Genomic DNA, 22189 nt, shown 5'->3' on the forward strand with positions numbered 1-22189 from the left:
CCCGGACCAGGGCTCGAACCCATGTTGCCTGCATTGGCAGGTGGATTCTTAATCACTTCACCACCAGGGAAATCCTTGTGATTTTAAAAATATAATCTGAATAACACTTAAGACATAGATTATCATTTCATTAATTGTACTAAGGTAAAACTCTGCTTCAAAAATATAAATGAATTAAAATTCAACAAATAGTTATTGAGGATCTATTGTATAGAAGGCTGTGTGTTAAGGATTAAGTACTAGAGGTCTCTGCCACATAGGAACTTGCATGTCCATGTTTAAATCACTAATAATAAATGCCATAATTTATTGTGAGCATTCTACATAAAGTTATTATCTCTTATACTTATTATTATAAGTATATTTCACCTCTTCAAGTCTCATAACAACGGGAGTAAGTCATATCATCATTTGAAGATGAGGAAGTTGAAGCTTGGGGAGGTTAGATGACTTGCCCAAAGTTACATAACTACAAAATGATGAAGCCAGGATTTGTGTCTAGGTCTGTGACTCTGAGGCTTTAAAGTTATCACTAATTTATGGTGTAGCACAGTACCAGGGATGAAATGATGGCTTAAAACCGAGTCAGCAAATTTTTTCTGTAAAGAGCCAGATAGTAAATATTTTCAGCTTTTAGGCTATATAATCGGTTTTGCAATTACTCAGCTGTGCTGTTGTTGCACAAAAGTAGCCATAGATAATAGGTAAATGAAGGACTGAGGCTGTGTTCCAGCAAAACTTTATTTACAAAAATTTGGCCTGAGGATCTTATTTGCAGACTCCTAGTTTAAAACGGTGAACATTTTCCTGGTGCAAAACTGGAGAAATATGAATCTAGGTGTGAGGGCATATTTAGGCCATGTGTATTAAGTGCTTTGAGAGACTCATACAGGTATCTGGATAAATACAGTGTAAAAAAGTTTTTTCATTAATCTTTGGAGACTTACTAAGTTAAAAAAAAAAAAAAAGGAAAAGGACTGAACTAGGTACCATTAGGGAGGCACAGAATGTTCCTTCAGTGGGGGAGGCTTGTGAATAGATAAAGCTTAAAATATAACCCAGATCCTTTTTATATTTCAATAACAGCTTAAAAACAGTAAACCACATTGGTGGTAATACTTCCTGATGCACACATAGGCATATGTGCTTTTAAGGGGGCATTAGATCTTTGATTTCATATTGGTACATGTAGACAAGAAGGAGGAACACGTGGCTCCTCTGAAATTAATTTTTTTTTAATAATGGTTATTTTTTTTAAAAAATTATTTTTAGCTGTGTAGGGTCCTCATTGCTGCATGAGGGCTTTCTCTAGTTGCGGCGAACGGGGGCTGCTCTTCGTTGCAGTGTGTAGGCTTTTCATTGCAGTGGCTTCTCTTGTTGCAGAGCATGGGCTCTGGGCACGGGCTTCAGTAGTTGTGGAATGCAGGCCCTAGAGTACAGGTTGTGGTGCACAGGCTTAGTTGCTCCGTGGCATGTGGGACCTTTGCGGACTAGGGGTCAAACCCGTGTCCCCTGCATTGGTAGGTGGATTCTTAACCACTGTGCCACCAGGGAAGTCCCTGAAATTAATTTTTATAGAGATTAAATGAAGGCACAAATAGATTAGAAAATCACTCTCCTTCTGGTGTTTATAATACTTTGCTTGGAATGTAAACTATATTAACATAGAGTAAAAAGCAGGCGTTCACACTTTAATAAAATTGAAACAAAATAGTTTGGTGAAGGATCTGGAAAATATTTTTTAAAGCATTTTTATTAAGACAGATATTCCCATCTTAAGAAGGTGTAGCTTATTTTCTGTTTCTTTAAGGTCTGATTCTGTTTTTTAGGCCCTTTGTTGATACATAGAATTAAAAATGACATTTTGGTTTGGGCAAATGCGCTTGGATCAGCTTTACATTGATGATTATTTACTGGAGACTGTTACTTAGGATTTCCTTCATACTAAATGTTAGTTCTTATGCCTAGGATAATGTTGTTTGTCTGTCTCCAAAACTGGCACAAAGCCTGGGAAACATGAATCAGATTTGTGTGTGTATTCGAGTAACCAGCGTCATCCATCTCATAGATCCAAATACCCTACAAGGTAAGTTTTCGAAGCTATTTGCCTTGACAGTTCTCTCCAGCAAGCAGTAATAATTTGTTAATGTTGTTAATTTTATCAAGCATTCTTAGTAACGTTGTTTTAAAAAAGTACTATACAGTGGTTAAAATTTTTACCATACAGTTTTTTAAAATACTGGAATTTTTAAAGCTTTTAATAAGTTATCCTTGTATTTTTTTGTTTGAAGAAAGATTTCTGTGAACTTTTAAATTTTTATTAGTTGTATTCCATTTAGAGTATAATTGCTTTACAATGGTGTGTTAGTTTCTGCTTTATAACAAACTGAATCAGCTATACATATACATATATCCCTGTGTCTCCTCCCTCTTGCATCTCCCTCACACCCTCCCTATCCCACCCCTCTATGTGGTCACAAAGCACTGAGCTGATCTCCCTGTGCTATGTGGCTGCTTCCCACTAGCTATTTATTTTACATTTGGTAGTGTATATATGTCCATGGCACTCTCTCACTTCGTCCCAGCTTACCGTCCCCCTCCCCGTGTCCTCAAGTCCATTCTCTATGTCTGCATCTTTATTCCTGTCCTGCTCCTAGGTTCTTCAGGACCATTTTTTTTTTAGATTCCATATATATGTGTTAGCATATGGTGTTTCTTTTTCTCTTTCTGACTTACTTCACTCTGTATGAGAGTCTCTAGGTCCATCCACCTCACTACAAGTAACTATTTCGTTTCTTTTTATGGCTGAGTAATATTCCAATGTATATATGTGCCACATCTTTATCCATTCATCTGTTGATGGACACTAAGATTGCTTCCATGTCCTGGCTATTGTAAAGAGTGCTGAAATGAACACTGTGGTACGTGACTCTTTGAATTATGGTTTTCTCAGGGTATATGCCCAGTAGTGGGATTGCTGGGTCATATGTAGTTCTATTTTTAGTTTGTTTTTTTTTTTTTGCGGTACGCGGGCCTCTCACTGCTGTGGCCTCTCCCGCTGCGGAGCACAGGCTTCGGACGCGCAGGCCCAGCAGCCATGGCTCACGGGCCCAGCCGCTCCGCGGCATGTGGGATCCTCCCGGACCGGGGCACGAACCCGTGTCCCCTGCATCGGCAGGCGGACTCTCAACCACTGCGCCACCAGGGAAGCCCTATTTTTAGTTTTTTAAGGAACCTCCATACTGTTCTCCGTAGTGGCTTTATCAATTTACATTCCGAGCAACAGTGCAAGAGGGTTCCCTTTTCTCCACACCCTCTCCAGCATTTATTGTTTGTAGATGTTTTGATGATGGCCATTCTGACCGGTGTGAAATGATACCTCATTGTAGTTTTGATTTGCATTTCTCTAATGATTAGTGATGTTGAGCATCCTTTCATGTGTTTGTTGGCAATCTGTATATCTTCTTTGGAGAAATGTCTATTTAGGTCTTCTGCCCATTTCTGGATTGGGTGGTTTTTTTTTTGATATTGAGCTGCATGAGCTGAATGTATATTTTGGAGATTCATCCTTTGTCAGTTGCTTTGTTGGCAAATACTTCCCATTCTGAGGGTTATCTTTTGGTCTTGTTTATGGTTTCCTTTGCTGTGCAAAAGCGTTTAAGTTTAATTAGGTCCCATTTGTTTATTTTTGTTGTTATTTCCCTTTCTGTTATTTTGACCCTTTTCTGGGTCAAAAAGGATCTTGCTGTGATTTATGTCATAGAGTGTTCTGCCTATGTTTTCCTCTAAGAGTTTGATAGTGTCCGGCCTTAAATTTAGGTCTTTAATCCATTTTGAGTTTATTTTTGTGTATGGTGTTAGGCAGTGTTCTAATTTCATATTTTTACATGTACCTGTCCAGTTTTCCCAGCACCAGTTATTAAAGGTGATGTCTTTTCTCCATTGTATATTCTTGCCACCTTTACCAAAGATAAGGTGACTATATGTGTGTGGGTTTATCTCTGGGCTTCCTATCCTGTTCCATTGATCTATATTTCTGTTTTTGTGCCAGTACCATACTGTCTTGATTACTGTAGCTTTGTAGTATAGTCTGAAGTCAGGGAGCCTGATTCCTCCAGCTCCATTTTTCTTTCTCAAGATTGCTTTGGTTATTCAGGGTCTTTTGCATTTCCATACAAATTGTGAAATTTTTTGTTCTAGTTCTGTGAAAAATTCCAGTGCTAGTTTGATAGGGATTGCATTGAATCTGTAGGTTGCTTTGGGTAGTAGAGTCATTTTCACAATGTTGATTCTTCCAATCCAAGAACATGGTATATCTCTCCATCTGTTTGTATCATCTTTAATTTCTTTCATCAGTGTCTTATAATTTTCTGCATACAGGTCTTTTGTCTCCTTAGGTAGGTTTATTCCTAGATATTTTATTCTTTTTGTTGCAGTGGTAAATGGGAGTGTTTTCTTAATTTCACTTTCAGATTTTTTGTCATTAGTGTATTGGAATGCCAGAGATTTCTGTGCATTAATTTTGTGTCCTGCTACTTTACCAAATTCATTGATTAGCTCTAGTAGTTTTCTGGTAGCATCTTTAGGATTCTGTATGTATAGTATCATGTCATCTGCAAAGAGTGACAACTTTACTTCTTTCCTTTTTGGAATCCTTTTGTTTCTTTTTCTTCCCTGATTGCTATGGCTAAAACTTCCAAAACGATGTTGAATTATAGTGGTGAGAGTGGGCAACCTTGTCTTGTTCCTGATCTTAGTGGAAATGCTTTCAGTTTTTCACCATTGAGCACGATGTTGGCTGTGGGTTTGTCATATATGGCCTTTATTATGTTGAGGAAAGTTCCCTCTATGCCTACTTTCTGCAGGGTTTTTATCATAAATGGGTGTTGAATTTTGTTGAAAGCTTTCTCTGTATTGATTGAGATGATCATATGGTTTTTATCCTTCAGTTTGTTAATATGGTGTATCACATTGATTGGTCTGCGTATACTGAAGAATCCTTGCATTCCTGGGATAAACCCCACTTGATCATGATGTATGATCCTTTTAATGTGCTATTGGGTTCTGTTTGCTAGTATTTTGTTGAAGATTTCTGCATCTGTGTTCATCAGTGATATCCGCCTCTAGTTTTCTTCTTTTGTGACACCTTTGTCTTGTTTTGGTATCAGGGTGATGTTGGCCTCGTAGAATGAGTTTGGGTGTGTTCCTCCCTGTGCTGTATTTTGGAAGAGTTTGAGAAGGATGGGTGTTAGCCCTTCTCTATATGTTTGATAGAATTCGCCTGTGAAGCCATCTGGTCCTGGGCTTTTGTTTGTTGGAAGATTTTTAATCAGGTTTCAATTTCAGTGCTTGTGATTGGTCTGTTCATATTTTCTATTTCTTCCTCGTTCAGTCTTGGAAGGTTGTGCATTTCTAAGAATTTGTCCATTTCTTCCAGGTTGTCCATTTTATTGGCATATAGTTGCTTGCAGTAATCTCTCATGGTCCTTTGCATTTCTGCAGTGTCAGTTGTTACTTCTCCTTTTTCATTTCTAATTCTGTTGTTTGAGTCTTCTTCCTTTTTTTCTTGATGTGTCTGGGTAATGGTTTATCAGTTTTCTTTATCTCTTCAAAGAACCAGCTGATGTTTGCTATCGTTTCCTTCATTTCTTTTTCATTTATTTCTGATGTGATCTTTATGATTTTGTTCCTTCTGCTAACTTTGTGGTTTTTTTGTTCTTCTTTCTCTAATTGCTTTAAGTGTAATGTTAGTTTGTTTGAGATGTTTCTTGTTTCTTAAGGTAGGATTGTATTGCTGTAAACTTCCCTCTTAGAACTTCTTTTGCTGCATCCTATAGGTTTGGGGTTGTCATGTTTTAATTGTCATTTGTTTGTAGGTATTTTTTGATTTCCTCTTTGATTTCTTCAGTGATCTCTTGGTTATTAAGTAGTGTATTGTCTAGCTTCCATGTGTTTGTATGTTTTACAGATTTTTTCCTGTAATTGACATCTAGTCTCATAGCATTGTGGTCAGAAAAGATACTTGATATAATTTCAGTTTTCTTAAATTTACCAAGGCTTGATTTGTGACCCAAGGTATGATCTATCCTGGAGAATGTTCTGTGAGCACTTGAGACGAATGTGTATTCAGTTGTTTTGGATGGAATGTCCTATAAATATCAATTAAATCCATCTTGTTTAATGTATTATTTAAAGCTTGTGTCTCCTTATTTATTTTTATTTTGCGTGTGCTGTCCATTGGTGAAAGCGAGGTTTTAAAGTCCCCTACTGTGATTGTGTTACTGTCGATTTCCCCTTTTATGGCTGTTAGCATTTGCCTTATGTATTGCGGTGCTCCTTCATTGGGTACATAAATGTTTACAATTGTTATATCTTCTTCTTGGATTGATCCCTTGATCATTATGTAGTGTCCTTCTTTGTCTCTTGTAATAGTCTTTATTTTAAAGTCTATTTTATGTGATATAAGAATTGCTACTCCGGCTTTCTTTTGGTTTCCCATTTGCATGGAATATCTTTTTCCATCCTCTCACTTTCAGTCTGTATGTGTCCCTAGGTCTGAAGTGGGTCTCTTGTAGACAGCATATATATTGGTCTTGTTTTTGTATCCATTCAGCAAGTGTATGTCTTTTGGTTGGAGCATTTAATCCATTTACATTTAAGTTAATTATTGATATGTATGTTTCTGTTGCCATTTTCTTAATTGTTTTGGGTTTGTTATTGAAGGTCTTTTCATTCTCTTGTGTTTCCTGTGCAGAGAAGTTCCTTAGCGTTTTTTGTAAAGCTGGTTTGGTGGTGCTGAATTCTCTTAGCTTTTGCTTGTCTGTAAAGGTTTTAATTTCTGCATGGAATCTGAGATCCTTCCTGGGTATAGTAATCTTGGTTGTAGGTTTTTCCCTTTCATCACTTAAAATATGTCCTGCCACTCCCTTCTGGCTTGCAGAGTTTCTGCTGAAAGATCAGCTGTTAACCTTATGAGGATTTTGAATGTTATTTTTCCCTTGGTGCTATTAATGTTTTTTCTTTGTATTTAATTTTTGATAGTTTGATTAATATGTGTCTTGGCATGTCTCTCCTTGGATTTATCCTGTATGGGACCCTCTGCATTTCCTGGACTTGATTAACTATTTCTTTTCCCATATTAGGGAAGTTTTCAACTATAATCTCTTCGAATATTTTCTCAGTCGCTTTCTTTTTCTCTTCTTCTTCTGGAACCCCTATAATTCGAATGTTGGTGTGTTTAATGTCCCAGAGGTCTCTGAGCCTGTCCTCAATTCTTTTCATTCTTTTTTCTTTATTCTGCTCTGCAGTAGTTATTTTCACTATTTTATCTTCCAGGTCACTTATCTGTTCTTATGCCTCAGTTTTTCTGCTATTGATGCCTTGTAGAGAATTTTTAATTTCATTTATTGTGTTGTTCATCATTGTTTGTTCTTTAGTTCTTCTAGGTCCTTGTTAAACATTTCTTGTATTTTCTTCATTCTGTTTCCAAGATTTTGGATCATCTTTACTATCATTATTCTGAATTTTTTACTCAGGTAGACTGCCTATTTCGTCTTCATTTGTTTGGTCTGGTGGATTTTTATCTTGCTCTTTTATCTGCTGTGTGTTTCTCTGTCTTCTCATTTTGCTTAACTTACTGTGTTTGGGGTCTCCTTTTCGCAAGCTGCAGGTTTGTGGTTCCCGGTTTTTGGTGTCTGCCCCCAGTGGCTGAGGTTGGTCCAGTGGGTTGTGTAGGCTTCCTGGTGCAGGGTACTGGTGCCTGTGTTCTGGTGGACGAGGCTGGGTATTGTCCTTCTGGTGGGCAGTACTGTGTGTGGGGTGTGTTTTGGGGTGCCTGTTAACCTTATTATGGTTTTAGGCAGCCTCTCTGCTAATGGGTGGGGTTGTGTTCCTGTCTTGCTAGTTGTTTGGCATTGGGTGTCCAGCACTGTAGCTTGCTGGTCGTTGAGTTGAGCTGGGTCTTAGCGTTGAGATGGAGACCTCTGGGAGAGTTTTCAAAGCCTTTTGATATTATGTGGAGTTGGGAGGTTTCTGCTGGACCAATGTCCTGAACCTGGCTCTCCTACGTCAGAGTCACAGACCTGACACCTGGCCAGAGCACCAAGACCCTGTCAGCCACATGGCTTTTGGGGCCGCCATTGTAGATGAAAGTATAGGTGGAGTCTGAGTGTCTGAAATCTGCCTGCTGGGTTGCTGCTGCTGAAACCCTGGAGGTGGGCTCGGACGCTCTGGTCGTTCACCTGGGACTGCATTTAATGGCTTTTGAAATACTTCAGTTCTTTTGTTCTTTAATGTTCTTTGTTTATTCTTAGTTGCAGATATTGATGGCAACACTTTTTGGAGTCACCCTTTCAATAGTTTATGCCATCCCAAACAGCTAGAGGAGTTTATTGTTATGGAATGCAGCATAGTCCGAGATCTAAAACGCAATGCAGGTGCTGGAATGATATCAAAAAAGGTAAGTTCCATCCTGCTTACCTCCCCCTAACCCCCAACTTACTGTTTTAGTTTCACTCTCTCTCTCTTTTTTTTTTGTATCTTTGTTTTTAAAAATTTGTTGGTAATCCCAAAATGTGGTTCCAAATAAGCTAACAGCACATTCAGTTAAAAATGCATTGTGTGTTTGTATAACATTTGCTTTTAACATGTGGTCGTTGTGGTGAAAACTGTCAGACTTATACTATCTAGTAAGTTAACTTTTCCTCTTTAATATTGGAAAAATTAAAAAAATATTATTATGAAAAAGCATTTCCTTTCCTTTTGTACAGAAGGACCAAATGACAAGCTTAACCCTCTTTTGCTTTTTAAAAAATTTCAAACATGTTCAATTAAATATATATATATAATCACTAATTACTGAATACTTCAATAATCATCTCTAAAACATAGAAACATTTTCTGTATAATCAAAGTACTGTCATACATATAAACTGCATAGTTTGCCAGATTTCCTTATTTGTCCCAAAGTGCCTTTTATGGTTCATTCAAACCAGTGTCTAGTTGGGGACTGTATATTGAATGTGAATATTGTACCTTTTAAATATTTAATAACAGCCCCCCCCCTTTTTTCTCATTCATTTTTTTATGATACCAACTTCCTAATGCAACTAGGGCATTTATTTATCTTGTGGATCTAGTGTTATTGTTTCCTTATGATGTCATTTTTTAAAAAAATTTATTTATTTATTTTTGGCTGTGTTGGGTCTTCGTTTCTGTGTGAGGGCTTTCTCCAGTTGCGGCGAGCGGGGGCCACTCTTCATCGTGGTGTGTGGGCCTCTCACTGCCGCGACCTCTCTCATTGCGGAGCACAAGCTCCAGATGCGCAGCCTCAGTAGTTGTGGCTCACGGGCCCAGTTGTTCCGCGGCATGTGGGATCCTCCCAGACCAGGGCTTGAACCCATGTCCCCTGCATTAGCAGGCAGATTTTCAACCACTGCGCCACCAGGGAAGCCCCTCATGATGTCATTTAACTTGCTTCGTAATCTCTTATATTTCCTTTAAACTGGAAAATGGATCTAAAGTCCTATTTAAGTTTAGGTTAATTTTTTTTTGGCAGAACATTTCAGAGGTGATGCTATGTACCTTTTATGATATATCAAGAGGCAAGTAATGTTTGGCTGTTTATCTGATAGCCAGGTGTCTCCATTGTAATTTAAGAATTTTTTCCCTTTGCTACTACCCTCCCTCCTCCCTCCCTCCCTCCCTCCCTCCTCCCTCCCTCCCTCCCTCCTCCCTCCCTTCCTCTCAGATGGCCTCAAATGTAGCCAGTAGGAGCCCCTTCAGAATAGTTTCTATTTCCTTCAAAAAAAATTTTTTAATGACTTACTGTTTTTAGAGCACTTTTAGGTTTGCAGCAAAATTAGGAGGAGGTAAAAGATTTCCTGTATACTCCTTGCCTCCACACACGCATAGCCTCCACCATTATCAAATGCCCTTCTCCTGCCAAAAGAGTGGTACATTTGTTACAATTGATGAATCTACATTGACACATTATAATCACCCATTGTCCATATTTTACATTAGGATTCTCTCTTGGTATTGTACTTTCTATGGGTTTGGACAAATGTATAGTGACATGTATCCATCATTGTAGTATCATGCCAGATATTTTCATTGCCCTTAAAATCCTCCGTGCTCTGCCTTTTCATCCTTCCCTCACTCCTAACCCCTGGCAATCACTGATTTTTTTTTTTTTAATACTGTCTGTATAGTTTTGCCTTTTCCAGAATGTCATATAATTGGACTCATACAGTCTTTTCATATTGGCTTCTTTCACTTAGCATTTAAATTTTCTCCATGTATTTTCATGGCTTAATAGCTCTTTTTTTTTTAAGTGCCAAATAATATTGTTTTGATGTACCACAGTTTACTCATTCACCTACTGAAGAACATATTGGTTGCTTCCAAGTTTTGGCAGTTATCAATAAAGTTGCTATAAACATTCTTTTGCATATTTTTGTGTGGACATGAGCTTTCAGCTTCTTTGTGTAAATACCAAGGAGCATGTTTAGTTTTGTAAGAAACTGCCAAACTGTCTTCCATAGTGGTGGTATCATCTTGCATTCCCACCAGTAATGTATGAGAGTTCCTGTTGCTCCACATCTTCACCAACATTTGATGTCAGGATTTTGGATTTGTCAGTGTGTAGGGCCTTCCTAATAGGTATATAGTAGTATCTCATTGTCATTTTAATTTGTATTTCCCTCATGACACATGATGAGGAGTATTTTCTCATGCTTATTTGCCATCTGTATGTCTTTTGGTGAGGTGTCTGTTAAGGTCTTTGGCCCATTTTTAAATCAGGTTGTTTGTTTTCTTATTTTTGAGTTTTAAGAGTTATTTTGGTTAAAAGTCCTTTGTTAGATATGTTTTTTGCAAATATTTTCTCCCAGTGTGGTTTATCATCTTATTCTCTTGACATTGTCTTTCATAAAGCAGAAGTTTCTAATTTTAATGAAGTCCAGGTTATCAACTATTGTTTCATGGATCCTGCCTTTGTTATTGTATTGAAAAAGTCATTTCCAAACCCAAGGTCAGCTAGATTTTCTCCTTTGTTATCTTCTAGGATTCTCATAGTTGTGTGTTGTACACTAAGGTCTGTGATCCATTTTGAGTTAATTTTTGTGAAGGGTGTAAGGTTTGTGTCCAGATTGACTTTTTTTTTGCATGTCAATGTCCAATTATTCTAGCACCATTAGTTGAAAAGACTGTCTTTGTTCCATTGTCAAAGATCAGTTGACTGTATTTATTTGGGTCCCTTGTCAAAGATCAGTTGACTCTATTTATTTGGGTATATTTCTGGGCTCTCTTATTTTGTTCCACTGATGTATAATATTTGTTTATTCTTTTGTCAGTACCACACTGTCATGATTACTGTAGCATTATATTAAGTCTTCAAGTTGGGTAGTGTCAGTCCTACAACTTTGTTCTTCTCCTTTAAAATTGTGTTGACTGTTCAGGATCTTTTGTCTTGGTATAACTTTAAAAGCAGTTGTCGATATCCACAAAATACCTTATTGGAAATTTTTTTTAATTGAAACATAGTTGACATACAACAGTATGTTATTTTCAGGTGTACTACACAAGTGATTTGATATTTTCATGCATTATGAAATGATCGCCATGATAAGTCTAGTTACCATCTGTCTCCATACAAAATTACTACAGTATTACTGACCATATTCCTTATGCTGTATATTATGCCTCTGTGGCTAAACTTGTTGGGATTTTGATTGGAATTGCATGAATCTGTAGGTCAAGTTGGGCAGAACTTACATCTTGAAAATATTGAGTTTTCCTGTTCATGAACATGGAACATCTCTCTGTTTTAGTTCTTTGATTTTGTTCATCAGAGTTTTGTAGTTTTCCTCATACAGATCTTATACATATTTTGTTAATGAAATACACCTAAGTATTTCATTTTTGGGGGGGTGCTAATGTAAATGGTATTTTTAAAATTCAAATTCCGCTTTTTTATGTTGGTATATAGGAAAGTGACTTTCGTTTATAACTTTGTATCCTGTAACCTTGCTGTATTCCGGGAGCTCTTTGGTCCATTTACATTTTCTATGTAGATGACCATGTCATCTGCAAAGATAAGTTTATTTTTACCTTTCCAATTTATATATACCTTTCATTTCCTTTTCTTATCTTTTGTATTAGCTAGGGTTTCCAGTAGGATATTGAAAATGAGTAGTGAGAGGGAACATTCTTGCCTTGTACCTCATCTTAGTGGGAAGGCTGCAAGTTTCTCACCATTAAGTATAATGTTAGGTTTAAGGTTTTTTTTAATAGATATGCTTTATCAGGTAGCAGAAGTTCCCCTCTATTTCTAGTTTACTGAGAGGTTTTTTTTTATCATGAATGGGTGCTGGATTTTGTCAAATGCTTTTTCTTTATTGATATCATCATGTGATTTTTTTTCCTTTTTAACCTGTTGATTTGATTAATGGGCTACATTAATTTGATTTTCACATGTTGAACCAGCCTTGCATACATGGGTTAAATCCCACTTGGTAATGGTGTACAGTTCTTTTATGTTTTGTTGAGGAGTTTTGAATCTGTGTTCATGAGAGATTGGTCTGTAGATTGCTTTCCTTGTAATGTCTTTGTCTGGTATTGGTTATAAGGTAATGTTGACCTTGTAAATAAGTTAGGAAGTATTCCCTCTGTTTCTGCCTTTGGGAAAAGATTCTAGAGGAATGGTATAATTTCTACCTTAAATGTTTGCTAGAATTCACCAGTGAATCCATCAGGGCCTGGTGCTTTCTATTTTGGAAGATTACTAATTATTGACTCAATTTCTTTAATAGATATAGGTCTATTCCTTTGTTCTTTTGACATGACTTTCCTAGTCTTTGAAAGCATCCTTACTTGGTGGGACAACACCACAACATTTTGGTGTTCCAAAATCACAAAATCACATAATTCCTACCCCATATCTGATATCAGGTGTTTCTTCAAGGATGTAAGTCTGATTTCTTCTACTATAAAATAGTATTTAGAGGCCCCCCCAAACTGTATAGTAGCAGTGCTCATTTCTATTGAGTGCTATTTCTATTGAGGTAATATTGTGTCTTGAGACAAAAATAACTTCCAGTAACTTGAGAAAATGGGAATGGAAGAATTACTTTTCATATTTTTAAAATAAAAAATTTGATTATATGATTAAGAACAAACATTTAGGGTTTCCCTGGTGGCACAGTGGTTAAGAATCTGCCTGCCAATGCAGGGGACACGGGTTCGAGCCCTGGCCCAGGAAGATCCCACATGCTGCGGAGCAGCTGAGCCTGCGCTCTAGAGCCTGTGCTCTGCAACAAGAGAAGCCAAGACAATGAGAAGCCCGCGCACCGCAACAAAGAGTAGCGTCCGCTTGCCTCAACTAGAGAAAGCCCATGAGCAGCAACAAAGACCCAATACAGCCGAAAGTAAAAACAAATTAATAAAGTTATAAAAAAAAAAAAAGAAATGTTTATCATTTAAGCACCACCACTTCCCCTCAGGCATATATAAAACTACTTTCTTGGGCTTCCCTGGTGGCACAGTGGTTGAGAGTCCGCCTGCCGATGCAGGGGACACGGGTTCGTGCTCCGGTCCGGGAAGATCCCACATGCCGCGGAGCGGCTGGGCCTGTGAGCCATGGCCGCTGAGCCTGCGCATCCGGAGCCTGTGCTCCGCAACGGGAGAGGCCACAACAGTGAGAGGCCTGCGTACTGTAAAAAACCCCCCCCAAAAAACAAGCTACTTTCTTTGCTTTCAAAAAATGCATTTAGCTAGAATTTAGTGTTTCCCTGGTGATTCGATTTTTTTTTCCAGTTTTTTCCTAAATCTGGGACCTGTTATTTCAGTTTCTTCCCCTCTCTCTACCTCTTCTTTTCACCTCTTTGAGATTCCTTAATTCTATCTATAATTCTTAGTATTTTGCTCTTGATCCCATTTTACTTGGTTCTGTTTTTGTTAGTAAAAGGTATTGGCATGTGCTATACTTCATTCAGCCGCGAAGTTGGAAATGTCAGTTACAATTGCTTGTAAAATTCCATGTTGGAAAGGGACATTAATGGTTTTCTGCTTTAAAAGTTCAAACTTGAGATGATGTTTCCATGGTAAATAGTTAAAAAAAAAAGTTATACCTCAAAATAGTAGACATTCAAAAAACTGATGAAGATTTGGGTTCTGTTGTGGTGGTAGTGGTGCTGCTGGGATTGCTAGATTATTTTCTCTGAAGGCTGTTTTTTTTAACCTTATGTGTAAAACAAGGGGTTGCTTAAGATATTTTCTGGATTTAAGATTCCCCTACTTTTTTAGTTATTCTTTTTGCTCAGTCTTTGTTGGCCCATCTCCCTGTGAGAACATTTCTTTTGAAAATTCTACATATGTGTCTGTTTTTAGGTGACAATGTTAATGTTTTATAAAAGCCTTGAATAAAATTTTAACAAAAATATTTATTTTATGAATTACTTATGAGTCTTTTTCTGTACTCATAATTCAGTAATCTGTTAATTTTGACAGTGTTTCAGAGATCTGGAAAATAAAACAATTTCTGTCTTTAAAACGAAAATCAGAAAACCAAAATCAACATTGTATTTAATTATTCTGTGAGATGCTTTTTAAGTTATGCATAGATTATTGAAGAGTTCATTTTCTTTCCTGTTAAGCATACCCTCGGGGAAGTCTGGGTACAGAAAACATCTGAAATGAATACAGATAAACAGTATTTTTGTCGCACTCATTTGGGACATCTTCTAAATCCTGGAGACCTGGTGTTGGGGTTTGTATTATTTTATATTATTTTAAACTGCAGACTAGCATTGCAGATTTTCTCTGGGAGCCAGCAAAGCTATCTAAAATAAAGTTGTTTATCTTAAAAAGAATTTAAGAGTTCTTAGGAGCCATATAGCTCACTTTATTTTTGATAACTAAATGAAATTATTGATTGGACAGAAACCCATAGTTATTCCATGATTTTGAGTAATTGAACCCTGAAGTAGTATGATTAGATTATGTTTGTAGTTTTTGGGGGGAGCAGGTAGTTTTTTATTATGCATATGCTGTTGTTAAAATATTTCACTTTTAAAATATGGCAGCTATATATGTAAAGGGTCTTTATAGGCATAGGATAGTCCATTCTGATGCAGAGCTTATAAGCATGCCTTAAACGTTATTTTTGCTCTTAGGGTTTCAGTTCCTTTTACTAGAGAATGAGGGGTGTGTTGTTTTTGTTGTCTATAAACTGAATGGAACCATGTAACTGAATCCTAATGTTAGACTGATATATAAGTCTGTTTTGCTTCTTTTACAAGAGTATAGTAAGGTGGACAATAATGGATGACATGTGAAACTGAGAGATAGAGTGCATTATTATCTTTACCAGGTCTGCAGAAGGCTGTTCACTGTATAGTACACTGCAAAACTTCTAAAGTGGGAAAGCGTATTAAATGTTTGATCTTAGGAGGAACTGTTAGGTGATCATCTATAAAATAAGAAGTTACCTGGAAAGAGTAAGTGTTTTTGTCATTAAGTGTTTCATTGTTTTCATTTCAGGTTTGATTTGGCCAACTGTAACTTAAATGATGAGCATGTCAACAAAATGAAATCAGATAGAGTCCCAGATGTGGTAAGGCTTTAGATTTTCCTCTTTTTCATGTGTTGAAGACGATTGATGTAACTCTTATGAGTAAGATGCATGAGTTCACATTTTTGAAAGTAATCAATTTAGAGGTTTCTTTTGAAATTGCAGTTAAGGTATAATAGCAAAACCTTCATTTAAGATAATTATTCTTAGTGGATAAAATCCAAGATTTATTGAGTTTTTTGGTTGCTCTTATAATCAAATTTTCATTCTATCAAAATACTTGATAGTATCTTTAGAGTAAAAATAAATTTGCAGCTAAAAATGATGACCTTTAGAATTTATCCCTGTTCATTCTTTTAGGCTCAGCTTATTCCATGTATTGTTAAGAAGGCATTTAGAGTTAAAACCATCATTCAGGTTTGAATATAATTGTAGTTGAAAATAATCTTCACAGTGTTAGGTCTTAGAGAAAGAATGTTACTTCTGAAAAAAATCTGTTAAATTCTAACATGAGTTTATCAGAATCCTGAGTAGCAGTGAATGTGAAATGTGAAAGACCCTATCTCCTGTTTGCTTTACTTAATCTTTTAAAATAAACATTGATCTCTTTAGCTGTGGGCAAAAATAAAGTCATGGTATAAGAAAGGCTCCCCTCCTCACCACCCAGTTGTGCTTTTATTAATTAATAAATTAGGAAATAGGAGCATGGTTTCGGTGTAATTCTAAATAGGTATTTTTCAAAAAGGTCATAAGAGAAGATCAAATGGTCTTACATAGGTTTTGTATTATAAAGTTATTTTCATTTATTCCACACTTTATTAAATTGTTCTAGGATATACAGTTGTGAAAATATATATATATAATTCTGTAAGTGCTTATTAGTAGGAATGAAAGGGAGAAAAATGTCTGCCTGTAATAATGTTTCAGAGTGATTTATGTGAATGGTAGCTGAAAATGGAACTTTGGTGTAAAGGAAGAAAAAAAACCACCAGAAACGAAATTTTTGGTATAAAAAATTTTAATTTTCAGTCACTGGAAAATTTCAGTTAGTAAATTTTAACAGTTATACAAATAATGGCTAAATGAATTCTCATAAAATATTAAGTACATTAATAAAAATGTTAAAAGTTCTCTTGACACCACTTCTTGATCCCTACTCCTTTCCCTTAAGGTATAACCACTGTCATTAGTTTAGTGTCTTCCTGGCATTCCCATAAGCTTTCATTTTAAAAATTTTGTTGGATTTTGAGGTCCTGTTACCTAGTTCCCATTTTTTGTAACTTTGCAAATATTTCTCTTACTTTTAGGTGTTAATCAAGAAGAGCTATGACCGTACCAAACGTCAGCGTCGTAGAAACTGGAAACTGAAAGAGCTCGCAAGAGATAGAGAAAACATGGATACAGATGATGAAAGGTCCCACTTTCTTTATATTTTATATGTTGTCTCAAAGGAAATTCTTATGATAAATCTTTATGGGTTTTTTTTATCATAAAGAAATAGTCACCACATGCTTGATCCTTGCACTCAATATTAATTTTCTGTTCTTATCAATATGTTGTTTGGATCAGTATGAACAGATGTAATGACATTTAACACAGATTTAGTTATTATTTCCTGGGTTCTGACCTGACAATTGCAGTGTTATTATTGATGATTCATTTGAAAATATAGTGAGCAATTACCTTGTGGATATCACAAATAGCAAAGTATTACTTATGATTTAGTATAAAAAGAAAATACCACATAGATATCAAATATGCTGTTTTTCATACAACTTAAGGAGAAATGAAGATACTGTGTTCTAGAAAAGTTTATTGGATGATTGGAAAAGTGGCCTTAATGATGACATTAAGTTTAAATAAAAGTTGTGTCATGAAATGTGAGTGGGAAACAGCAATATTTCTAAAATATAGTCTCATAGTATGATTTAAAATACGTATATATAAGTATATAATGTTAAATAGATATTGTAAGTACATATTTGACTATTTCATCTATAGTCTTAAAGTGTGTGTATTTCAACTTGGCCATACATTTTTTTGGGGGGAGGGGAAAGTATGAAGGGGTCTTGTTATTGTCTTATATTTAATGTCACCTATATTCAGGTGTGTATTTTTTTTAATAATGTAATTTTGAAAGAAAAGAATTTTTAAAAACCTGTTAGTATTTAATTAACATCCATACTTGACCTTCAGTTACTATTTTTAAAGATTTTAATACTTGGAACACACTTATAATGCTGAAGATGAAGAAAACATTAACTTCATACTTTCTTGGTAAAGGTGAAATACTTAAATGTTTCTTTACCCTTCTATAGGCAATACCAAGATTTCCTTGAAGATCTTGAAGAAGATGAGGCAATTAGAAAAAATGTGAACATTTATAGAGGTTGGTGAATTAGGAGCATTTGATTTAAGTTGTAGCTTCTGTAAATAAATATATTAACCCAGTATGAGTATTTTGGTATCTTAAACTCTGATTCCATAAATGACTTTTGTCATTTGTCTTTAAAACTACTGTAAACATTTACCACCCCCCAAAAAAATCCCAAACTTGCACAACAGTAAAACTTATTAAAATGTTGTTTACTATACCACATTTGATATCATTTGCATCCTAGCATGATCCCTTCCTTAATTTGCTGACCCCTATACAAGTATATTTGTATATTTCCATAGTTGTATTTGAAATCCTCTTTGTTTTTTTTCTTAGATTCAACTATTCCTGTGGAAGGTGACACAGATGATGAAGGAGCACCTCGAATTAGTCTGGCTGAGATGCTTGAAGACCTTCACATTTCCCAAGATGCTACTGGTGAAGAAGGTGAATCGATGATGACATAATGAGATCATGTTGTAGATGGTTTCCACATCCGTAGGCTCAGGATGTTGGACAAAATAATTTTTACTGTCTATTCTGTCTATGCCTTCATATTGAGAGAAGAGAAATTTAGTTTTAAACCTGACTGTTTTGATTGTTCACTTGAAGCACTGATAAAGGTTGATGGCTTTGAAGTTTTAGATAAAAAAATGCAGAATGTAATTATTACTGATATTTAGGCCATTTTACATATGGAATTTTATTGGTTTACTTTTTTATCAGACACTAGTATTTTCACATACTATAGCTCTGGGTTTAAAAGCTCACAAGTTCTGATTCCTTGGAGGTTACCTAAATCTTCAAGCAGAAAACAAGCTTTCATATTCTTTTTATATTGATTGCTTTAGTAGAAGAGCACATGAAGAATCATTTTTAATAAGAACTTGCCATGCACTTAGTCCACTTTAGATCATTTTTATGTCTTTGGGATAGAAAACTTGGGGTTCAGTTTATCGTTGGACATTCAGTAGGAAAGCTGTCTTTTTTATTTGTAATATTTACATCTTCAAAAGCTGTTAAGCTGGAGATTATCTTAATTTTCATTGAAGAAGAAAGTATATTTAAAATATGTGTAGATTTGTAGCAAACAGTATTTAAAGGTTAAATAACAATTTGTACCTTTGTTGTTTTGGCTTGTGCCAGCAGCTTACTGAAGTAGCTACTTATGTCATAAAAATGTCTTCCTATCACTTCAGGGATTTTACTTTTAAAATTTTGGTTTACAAGTTAAGAAGGAATTCTCTTTTTATAAGTTTCTATCACTGAACACATCACTATCAAAAAGAATATTAGAATCCAGCATATAGTTGATGAAGTAATGAAAATGATCTTCATGCTTTATAAAACCACGAATCAGATTTGAATGAGGAATGCCTTCCACATCCTTGAAGGATAAACATTGGCTTGGGTTTTAAAGTGTGCTGAAAATGAAGTATTAAGATCCTATTTCTATAAGCAAGATCAGACTTACTAAGCGCTAATTCATAAATTCTATACATACCACTATATAAGGAAATTGAGTAAGTGCTGAATAGAACATTTTCCTTTTTTTAAGATCAGACTCCCTAATTCTGAAGTTTTGAATAAAGGCCTGTGCTTTCTAAAGTGGCTTCTGTCTGCATATTTAAAGTTTTTACCTGTGGTCTGTGTTTACCTCTTCTATGTCAAGACTTTAAAAAGCATGAAAATAAAAATGCTCTCCCCCTTTTTTGTGTCCTTGAAGTGATTATGTGGGTGTCATATTTAAATTTCATGCAGGTTTCTGAAGTAGAATTAATGTTATTTAAGTATTGTCATATGACTTTCCCACTGAAAAATGTAATTTCTCACTAACCTTATTTAGTCTTTCTTGTTTTCATGTTGTGTCTTTATGAGTAATGAAATCTGTTGGTTGAAAGAAGGCTGTGACAAGATGAGGGAGTATAGCTAAAAGAAAAGCTGTTAGCCAAGAGTGCACACAGTTATATAGCCTTGATAAATCTATCATTTTAGAGGATAATTTCCAGGCTTATGTCCCAGAGTTGATACAACTTGAGGATGCTGGTATTAATCAGAATAACAGGAACCTGATTTATAACCCAATTTATAATTATTCTAAGTCAGTATGATTGATTATTTTTTTGTGGCCAAATCTGCATTTGAAGCTGCTGTTTTATTGGCAAGAGGCACTTGATGAGCAAGGAAACAGTTGAGGGGAGAGAGTTGCTTGTGTGGTTAGATGTTTAACAGCATCAAGCTAATTCCTTGCCGCAGTGGAACCCAGAATTCCAGACTTTGTGCTAGAGCACACTTCTCTGATCAGTTCTGAGTAAGTGCCAGGAGCTTTCCCATGACTCTTAAAATTTTAGTAAATGTGTTCATGTTGAGTCCCATCCTTTATTTTTTTTAAAATAAGTTTATTTATTTTACTTATTTTTGGCTGCATTGGGTTCATTGCTGCACGCGGGCTTTCTCTAGTGGCGGCGAGCGGGGGCTGCTCTTCGTTGTGGTGCGTGGGCTTCTCATTGCGATGGCTTCTCTTGTTGTGGAGCACGGGCTCTATATGCACGGGCTCAGTAATTTATGGAAAAAATAAATATCTAAGATTGTATGTTGCTTTGGGTTCTCTTATGTCTTTAGACTTCTTTCATCTGGATCCATTCCTGATTTTTTTTAATGTAATTGACATTTTTTTTTTTTTACCGTACGCGGGCCTCTCACTGTTGTGGCCTCTCCCACTGCGGAGCACAGGCTCCGGACATGCAGGCTCAGCGGCCATGGCTCACGGGCCCAGCCGCTACACGGAATGTGGGATCTTCCCGGACCGGGGCACAAACCCATGTCCCCTGCATCGGCAGGCAAACTCTCAACCACTGCACCAATTACGGGAAGCCCGTAATTGACATTTTTGAAGAGTCCAAACCAGTTGTTTTATAGAGTGACCTCAGCTTAGGCTTGTCTGACTTTCCTCTTGATTAAACTTATGTTAAGCCCTTTTAGCAGGACTTCCCCAGACGTAATGCTAAATTCTCAATGCATTGCATCAGGAGACGTATGCTGTCGATTAGTCCAGATGTTCTCAAATGTTTTTGGGTTATATTAGTTGGTTTTCTGTTTGAAGGGATTAAAGGATTTAATCCTTTGCAATTGTTATTTTAACTTGATTTTTCTTTTTAAATTCATTAACTTACAGATGGTGAAGCTTATGCTTTGATTTACAGTTCTTTGAATTTTAACATGTGTATATTCATGTAATCACCACTAATTAAAATACAAAAAAATTCTATCATCCTCCCCAGTCCCCCTAAATTCCCTTTGTTTTCAAACCCTTCACCCATCCTTAACTCCTGCCAACTTCCAATCTGTTTTCTAACCTCATGGTTTGCTTTTTCCAAAATATGTAAATGCAGTCATACAGTATGTGACCATTTGAGTGTGGTTTTTTTCACTTAGCATGGTACACTTGAGATTGATCTAAGGTGTGGTGTATATCAAGAGTTTGTTACTTTTTATTTTGAATAATATTGCATTGTATGGATGTACCACATTTTATTCATTCCTCTGGCGAGGCACATTTGAATTTCCAGGTTTTGATGATTAGGAGTAAAGCTGCTTTGAATATTTGTATACAGGTTTCATTTTATTTGGATAAATAACTAGGGATGCGATTGTTGGATCCTTATAGTATTTGTATATTTAACTGTTTTCCAAGTGGTTCGTGCCTTTTTGCTTTCCCACCAGAAGTGTATCAGCATCTCAGTAACTGTGCATCCTCACCACCACTTGATGTCATTTTTTTAAAACCATCCTAATAGGTGGTTGGTTGTGTCCTTCGTGGTTTTAATTTACATTTCCCTAATGGCTTATCATGTTGAGCATCTTTTCATAGGCTTATTTGTTATCCATATATCTTCACTGGTAAAATGGCCGTTCAAAACCTTTGCCTACTTTTAAAAATCAGATTGTTTTCTTTTCGCTAATCTTTTCTTTTGTTGCTCACATTATCCCAGAATTGGCTAGTGGGTGCCCCATCAGTGTGGCTCCTGTGTCCTTTTGCCAGGTTCTTCTCCATATATTTGAGTTTATTCATGGATGCTGATAATGTAACTCTTTGAGTAGGTTTTGGATTTCCCTTGTTCAGGACATGTGTGCAGTCTCCTCTTGGCTTATTTTCATGATGGGACCAATTTTCCTAAAAATAGACCAATTTTCTTAAAAATAAGCGAGCCTTAGTTGAGTCAGCCTGTGAATTAAGGAAT

General features: G+C 36.1%; 1 protein-coding gene across 1 annotated transcript in view; it reads left to right on the top strand.

The window, feature by feature from the left end:
• The window catches only part of NMD3 (NMD3 ribosome export adaptor), a 40032-nt gene extending 20373 nt beyond the window's left edge, over positions 1-19659 (top strand). The window contains exons 9-15 of the mRNA XM_065876258.1: positions 1969-2086; positions 8313-8458; positions 14655-14767; positions 15541-15613; positions 16879-16985; positions 17890-17960; positions 18285-19659. Of these exons, the coding sequence (XP_065732330.1) occupies positions 1969-2086; positions 8313-8458; positions 14655-14767; positions 15541-15613; positions 16879-16985; positions 17890-17960; positions 18285-18415 (759 nt within the window). The 3' untranslated portion in view covers positions 18416-19659. The remainder of the gene's footprint in view (positions 1-1968; positions 2087-8312; positions 8459-14654; positions 14768-15540; positions 15614-16878; positions 16986-17889; positions 17961-18284) is intronic.
• Positions 19660-22189: the final 2530 nt, after the last annotated feature.

This window comes from Phocoena phocoena, chromosome 4 (genome assembly GCF_963924675.1).
Source record: "Phocoena phocoena chromosome 4, mPhoPho1.1, whole genome shotgun sequence".
In the NCBI taxonomy this organism is placed as follows: Eukaryota; Metazoa; Chordata; class Mammalia; order Artiodactyla; family Phocoenidae; genus Phocoena; species Phocoena phocoena.